Below are 8121 nucleotides of genomic sequence, written 5' to 3' on the forward strand. Positions count from 1 at the left end.
GGTTTCAATAGCCAGCCTTCTATTGGCTATTTCAAATTGCAATAGCCAATCACAGGCTGGCTATTGAAGCTACGCCCAATGAGGAGAGGAGAGGAGCGGCCCTGAGAGAGAGAAAGTTCTCTTTCAGGTCCGCTCCTCTGCTCAGTAGAAGGGTGCAATAGCCAGCCTGCTATTGCAATTTTAAATAGCCAATAGCAAGCTGCCTATTTCTCCCCATTGTTTACATTTTGCTGGCGGCCAAATAAACAAAGAATTTCGTTAGTAACTCAATAGATTTAGTTGCTAACAAAATTTTTTATAGTGTTATTCACAGAGGAGTGAAGAGTTTGGAGAAGGCAGGAGAAGTGAACAATCTAGGACAACATAGTTGAACTGGAACGTGAGCTGAATTGGAGAACTTTTCCAAATCAGCTATGTTGTCCTAGATTGTTCCCTTCTCCTGCCTTCTCCAGACTCTTCACCCTTTTGTGAATAACCCTGTTAGTGTACTGAGCACCAAGCAATTGGCAATTTTTTAATGTCCATCAAGCCATGGGGAAAAAAAAATCGAGGACATAATATGTCCTTGACTTTTTTTTGCCAGTTGCTTGAATGCCGGATAATGGGAAGTTTGCTGAACATTGTCGCAAGCGGTCAGCAAAAAATATTGGGAGATGGTTTCTGTGGGCCATTTCGGCAATCCATGATCATTGCACAAGCCGCCCTTGCAGCCTAGACTGAAAGGGGTCGACACAAGCAGTATTCCATACAGGCACTGTTTCTCACAAGACCACCTCTGCAGAAGGCCTTAGTTCCTAACCCCTCTCTTTGTTTTCAGTGTGTAACGAAGATAACCCCTGCGAGGGCCTCAGCAGACACGCCACCTTCGAGAACTTTGGCATGGCTTTCCTGACTCTGTTCCGCGTCTCGACAGGCGATAACTGGAACGGCATCATGAAGGTGAGAAACAAGTGGACACTGGTCATCAATGACCTGGGCACTGACCAGAGGCAACTAGGTAATTGGCTTTTTTAGGAGGCCAGAAGTATATGGTTATTAGGAGTGGGATAGAACTTATAGAAATACAGATTTATTTTTATTTTTTGACCATAGATACAGTTAAACACTTGATGCTGAGAGAGGCATCAACGCTGCTCTTGCTGTGACAGTCAAGTGTCACATCTCTCTGCATACGTCAGGGGCTGGGGGAGCGGGTAAAGATGGAGATGAAGCCTTAGCTGTTGACTTTAGCATTGATTAGTCAGCTTAGGAGTGCATATGAGACAGCAGATTATGATTGTACTACTATGGTGACATACTTGGGGAATGGAAAGCATCACTGTAATTAACGATGACCCTGAGATTTGGGGTGTAAACCGTCAGATGCATGTAACAATTAACAATTTGCCTCTGGTCACATCCTGATACTTCCCAGGTATTATAATAACATGAATTATTATCTGCCCAGGATACACTCCGCGAGTGCACTGGCGATGACAAGCACTGCCTAAGCTACCTGCCCATCATCTCCCCCGTCTACTTCGTCACCTTTGTCCTCATCGCTCAGTTCGTCCTGGTCAATGTCGTGGTGGCTGTGCTGATGAAACACCTAGAGGAGAGCAATAAGGAGGCCAAGGAGGACGCAGAGATGGATGCCGAGATCGAGATGGAGATGTCCAGGGCAATCACACCAATCGGTGGAGCCTGCTCGCCTTCACCAGATGGCAGAGGGATCGGTGGGGGGCAGAGTCCTGCCATAAAGGAGCTGCCAGTGCTGCTGAAACAAGCCAGGGTAAATTGCTTACCTAACCTTCCTTAAGATTGGGTGGGGTGTAAGGAAGATGGGGCTTAAAGGGGCTTTCCACACCCACTGAAAGTCAGACTTCAGCCCAGGAAGCATGCGCTTGTGGGAGGGAACCCGAATAAAAGACTATGACACCCCACTTAACTGAATTAGAATTTAATTAGGACAGTCATCATTTTTTTTTTGTCCTGAAGGCTCTGGGCTTGGGGATCTTGCTGGGTTTATCAGGATAACAAGCAAACTAATTAGAATTATTAACATTTCTGCTAGGTTTTTCCTTCTGTAAGTGATCTAATTGGGGGAGATTTTGCATCACTTCCTATCACTGTAATACCAGGACCAGATTTGGGGGGAGCAGTTGTCACTGGGCCAGTCATAAAGTTTATCCCTTCTTAGCTTACCTTACATTTTTGCCTATGTCCTCATTAGGAAATTTCAGATTACTTCCTGTCAGGACAGGAAGTGGCCGGATGCGTTTACATCCGGTCACTCAGGGATTACATGGATCCCTTTTTTTCTCCATCACGAGATGGAAGAAAAATCAGAATTGACACAGATGTATTATATATGTTCTGATCTGACCCAGCGGAGGTTCAATCTAGGGTCCCTTGCTGAGGTCCCCATCTAAAAGGGGCCTTACTGAACTTGCATTAGATCTGTGGCCCTCTCATTCTTTTTATATACAATAGACTACTCTGTGGACATACGAGCTGCTTCTCAAACTTGGATTCCAAACCTTATCTTTCCCACCATAGGGTCCAGCACTCAGATAATTAAAGGGCAGAGCAGGAATGATTGACACAATAGCATATTACAATTACCTGATGTGGTTAAGTGAGGTAGGTGCTTAGACAGCAGACAAATGTCCACCAACATCTAGACATAAACTTTTTGGGGATCAGAAATAGAAGTCTCCAACTTCCAAGCAAAGGTGTTACTTTTGGCTAGGGTTCCTCTTTGTCCCATTTACCTGTATTTTAAAATGATGATCCATTGGCACTTTACCTCCCTCTTGCTTCTCTCTGACTTTGCAGTCACTCTTAACATGTGGTTAATTGTTTGCTTTGTTTCTTTATGGCGGAACTAAAGGGGGCTCTGTGCCGGGAGAATGTGACATTATTGATCCCAGAGTCAATGGAGGGCTCAGTTCTGATGGACATAAGGCCCGTCTCCCCCGTTCCCCATCCGCAGGCCCTGCCTTTCTCCCTGCAGCCCCGAACCTACAGCCCGGAGGTGAATCTATTTGCTCCCTTTCTGTGTGCTATGTATCCCCTTCTGCTATGCTTCCTGTGGCCCTGTTGCCTTTGCTTTGTTTGTGGGCTTTGCTTTACCACTATTCTTCTCGGATCGCTGAGTAATGGGCTGCTTGTCTTTTTGATAGATGGGTTTTATATCTAGCTAGATTCTGCCAATTCCTCCACCATAAGTACACATATTGTATTCCCATATTGTATCTTAAGGGATATCTAAACCCCAAAATGTCATATTTTGCAGCTTGCCAATCCTTAGATGTGGTGGCTGTATTTATTTTTAAGTCTTTCTTTCTTTATTTTCACCTGGTGATCCTGGCACTTCCTGTCCTAGGATGTCAACCTCAATCACCATATTGTATCTATTAAGGAACAGTGCTGTCACAAAGGACTGCTTAGGGGGACTGCTTAGGTGGCTTAGCTTGTACTTAGTCCTACAATGCTGTTTATATAGCCTGAATTCAGACACTAAAGAAGGCAAAAATCTACAGTAGCTTTACGTTACTTTGCAAGGAACCTGTCTTCACGTTGTATAGCATCTTTGTCCTCCAGCTGACAGCATGTTCTCTCCGCAGGATGGGGACATCTACTTGAGGGATGGGATGGGATCCCAGAACCTGCTGACTGTCAGGAAGGTCTCGGTATCCAGGATGCTCTCCTTACCCAATGACAGCTACATGTTTCGGCCCGTTCTGCCAGCAAAAGCCTCGTACCCATTGCGGGAAGTGGAGGCCTACGAGAACAGCTGCCCAGAAGGTATTTATGACTGTTATCAGAGCTCAGATACTGAATGTGTCCTGCTGCATTACTATTATTACCCGTCATTAATTTAAACAAACCTATGATGAAGCAAGCGTCACCAGGTGATACTGAGATCCACAAGTGGCCTAAATGTCTTTACAGCGAACTACAGGAGGCCTCTAGTGCAAACAGAAGCCACCGGAATCTTGACTTTTCAGAAGGTCAAGCACTAGGCATGAGTGTCTAATGCAGAACACCCATGCTTCACCTGACATCAGCAGAGCAGCATAACCCCTCTACAGAAACCAGTCATGAACCTGCTTTTAAAGTGACTGTCCAGGCATTACCCAAATTCACCCTAAACCTCCTTCTCTCCCTCTAGATCACGTCTCAGCATTAGCTTTATTTTATTTTATCTTGTTCCTGTAGCAAGAAACAGCTAACTCTCTGTGACACCATCAACAGGCGTGTAAAATTTTGTGAGAACCAGCTGCTGGAAGCCCAGTTTCTGTTGATGTATGCATGCCCCCAGAACTACTTTGTTCAAGAGCCCTTTCTCTGTGTGTGAGCAGGTTCTTGGGAGTCAAGGCAGTAGTATTATTTTAAACAAAAGACACTGCGCTATCTCTAATCATTTTGTTATTGAGGAGTTTGGGGTAGAGCACTATAGCGCGGATAATCATTTGTTTTAGTAGTAGTATTTTGCTTGAAAAGAAATCAATGCATGCATAAAGGGAATTTAAAGGGGCAGGGATGGGTGGAGTTCTATAGCCCAGCAATCAGAGCTGACAACACTGGTTGGGATTGTAGACCACCAAAGGCACTGTGTTGTCAGCCCAGAGAGGAAGTTAGTAGCTTACTGGATTCTAGCACTTTAAAGCAATAAAACATGTGCACGTTTTACGTGCACGTGAAATGTGCACGTATTACAGATGTACTAAGCATGTTTTAGTTATTTTGCTCTGACATACACTTTTGGGACAAGAATCCCCACCTACTGTGATTTCAGTAATATACTTCCTTATTAGGTTCTAATTTAATAAAGAAGTATAGCACCTCCCTATCAGGCCAGTGGTATCACACAAAGAACCCCATCAAGGATCAAACCCATTTTCTTTAAAAATGATCTATCTCAAACTCAGACTTGGTCACATAATGTCCTAGACATAGCCCACATTATTAGACAAAATCAGTCTGCTTTGGAAGCACATGCTTTGCTTGATGAGTGTCTACTGAACAAGTAAAAAAAAATGCTGTCCTAGGATAACCAAGCCATGTGTTATCATTGTGTTTTCATAGCCTAACATCTGTTTAATACAAAGCTAGCCCACACACCATAGGGAAGGTGATGATGGATTTTCTTCTCTTTTCTGTAGGATCTGTTTTATCGGTCCATTCACAACCAGTGGAGTCCAGCAGTCCTTCGAGGTTAGCAGTGGAATGCCAGTTATTATCTTCTGCCAGTGGCCATGCTGACCCGGAGGAAATGCCCAAGATCCCACCTCCACGCACTGCCTCAAGATCACCCAGTCTAAACAGACTGCTACGCAGGCAGGTAGGGAGTTCAGTAAGCTAATGTGAGTTAAAGAGACCCTATCATCTTACCCATTCAGGGAAAAGTTTTAGTGTCTGTGTAAAGTCTTCCCTCACCCAACCACTTGATATTCACATCTCCAGCACTCTTATGCTACTCCTTCTGTCATAGCCACCACCAAAATACCCAGTAATAGCTGTGGCATCTCAGAATGGGCAAAGTGACAGGGTCTATGTAATTTTCTAAAAACTGTTTCAGTTCATAATTTGCATACAGGCCAGCTAAATTATTATACAGGATTTATATAGCGCCAACAGTTTGCGCAGCACTTTACAATATAAGGAAGACATTACAATCACAATACAATTCAAGACAAGGTGAAAAGGAGGGCCCTGCCCCTGAGAGGTTACAATCTAAAAGGGAGGGGCAAGTGATACATGAGGAGGTAGCTGTGTGGGGGGATGAATTGTTTGAGAATGTGACGGTTCAGCGGTTGGGTTGAGGAAGGATAGGCTTCCCTGAAGAGATGAGTCTTTAGGGAACGCCTAAAGGCAGTCAAGGTGGGAGACAGACGGACAGGTCACCTAATATAATATGTAGGCTCCACATGATGGTTAGCAGTGCCACACAGTAGTTGTAGTGTCTTTTTTTTTTTATGTAATCTTTATTGAGATTTATAAGAATTTTGATTGCAGACATGATATTCGTCACTCAAGATATTTCCAAAATATGCTTAATGGCAAAACAGGTAATAACAGAAAGCAGTAAACAAGAAACATCACAATCGCTAGGAAAGTATTTGACAAATCCTGGAATAGAGCAAGCACAAAACAAAAGAAGGGCCCATAGATACAGGCAGTGGGACCAGTGTAGTAAATGTGAAAAAAGTGTAGGCGCTATCCATACATGAGAACGCTAAAGGACATCCAAGTCACCCAGAGACCCGGCCACCTTGGAAGTGAGATACCACTTTGTATCTTGGAACATTAACATCAGTTCTCTTAGGTGACCGGGAGACAATTCAGTCTGGAGGAATGGAGTCCAGGTATTAAATCATTTTTCTGTGTGTATGAGTTTCTTATTTTAAAGCAAATATATCAATCTGCTCAGAGTGACGAAGAACAATAATTTCTCTGTAGAATATCCTATAATCTCAGCAATTGCCCCGCAGATATGCTTACTGCCCTTTCAGTTGTAGGTTGACATTTCCCATTATTAACATGTGTTTTTTCCCTAGGAGGCCATCAACATCGAATCAGCTGAACAGAACGGTGACTATAAAGACGCTATTCAGGTTGAAGCATTAGAGAATGGAAACCTGAGGACACCTTCATCAAATACACTTGTTCCACCTCTGCTCTCCCCCACCCCTCTATCTCTGCAGGGAACCCCCCAGTCTTCCCCCAAGCCACCTTCCCACCACAGACATTCCAGTGTCCACACACGCAAGCACGTCTACAGCCAACACAGTATTCCCAGACGTCCTTCAAGTTGCAGCAGCGAAAACACCAATCCAGATGAGTCTACATTGGAGTTATCAGACCCGGCTGATGAAGAGGTCAGCCACATAAACAGTTCAGCCAAGGGCTGGCAAGTACAATCCAACCACAGGAGCCTCTCTGTCTCTCCGTTCATCTCCCAAGCGTCATCTCCTCCACCTCTGCTAAAGAATTGCAATAGCACAGCCAGCCTGGCAGGTACCAGCAGTAAAGACTTGAAGAAGTTCTACAGTGTTGATACTCAAGGATTTTTAGCTAGGCCCACGTGGGCTGAAGACCAAAGGAGGCACTCGATTGAGATCTGCCCCTCCATTGATGATGATGGAGATTCCTGCTTCGAACTATCCATCGACGATAAGGACGACTCCTCCATCCTCATTCACTCTGACCCGGAGTACATCAACGGGGTCCGAAGGAAGAAGAAGATGAGCCCACCTTGTATTTCTATAGATCCTCCCATGGAGGACGAGAGTGGCACAGCTTCGCGTACCAAAGTATCTGAAAACAGCATGATGTTACGAAGGAGGACGCCATCGTGTGAATCTACGGCCTACAGGGACTCTATAGACCTTGGTGACAACCAGTCTGGAGAACAGCAGCCCAAAAGCGAGAGGAGGAACCAAGCGACCTGTCGCAATGAACACTTGGTCATTCCTGGATACGCTTTCGACCCGCTGGAGACCAACAGTTTCTCAGAACTTTTATCGGAGGGTGGGCATCCCGCGTCTCCGTCTGCGATCGCAGTGGACTCCAGGCCCGACAGCGTGGCTTTAGAAATTGTACCGATAGACCATCAACATAGCAACAGCTCTGAAAAGACCAGAGATTTCACTGAAAAGAGTTCTTTCAAAAATCCTGCACTAGTTAATGCTTCTAACACAACAGAGGAAGTAACAGACAAACCACTATAGCTTTTAACGATAAAGGGCTTGTGACGTTGACGAACCACTGGATAGACGGGTCTGGAAAAGCCCCTTTGGGTGTTGGTATTTTCAATAATCGGTGGGGTTTCATGCGGATTATAGGGAAGTGCGGAGGGTTTAAGTAAAAATAAAAAATTGATTTGTTTGATTTTATAAACGAAATACGGAAACAAATTCCCATATAGCCTCAATCACATTGATTCGAGTTTTTATTTTAATTTTTTTTTTTTTTCGTTTGTTTGATTTTCTATTTTTAAATTGGCACTTTTTTATTGTGCGGAGACACAGTATGCAGAAGTGCTGACATATGAAGACTTGTACGATATCTGTATATCAGCGGTATAAATAAAATAGAAATAATGTATTTGTGAAATCATGTGTTTGTGGTCTA

General features: G+C 44.2%; 1 protein-coding gene across 3 annotated transcripts in view; it reads left to right on the forward strand.

The window, feature by feature from the left end:
* Positions 1-7732, forward strand: part of CACNA1H (calcium voltage-gated channel subunit alpha1 H) — a 196511-nt gene extending 188779 nt beyond the window's left edge. For 2 of the 3 annotated variants that reach the window (XM_018564684.1, XM_018564685.1), the window contains exons 29-34: positions 818-939; positions 1448-1771; positions 2873-3016; positions 3609-3789; positions 5151-5329; positions 6546-7732. In XM_018564684.1, coding sequence (XP_018420186.1) covers positions 818-939; positions 1448-1771; positions 2873-3016; positions 3609-3789; positions 5151-5329; positions 6546-7718 — 2123 coding nt within the window. In that variant the 3' untranslated portion in view covers positions 7719-7732. The remainder of the gene's footprint in view (positions 1-817; positions 940-1447; positions 1772-2872; positions 3017-3608; positions 3790-5150; positions 5330-6545) is intronic. The other variant, XM_018564686.1, reaches the window with a different exon arrangement.
* Positions 7733-8121: the final 389 nt, after the last annotated feature.

Source organism: Nanorana parkeri, unplaced genomic scaffold (genome assembly GCF_000935625.1).
Source record: "Nanorana parkeri isolate BGI_ZX_2015 unplaced genomic scaffold, ASM93562v1 scaffold772, whole genome shotgun sequence".
Classification (NCBI taxonomy): domain Eukaryota; kingdom Metazoa; phylum Chordata; class Amphibia; order Anura; family Dicroglossidae; genus Nanorana; species Nanorana parkeri.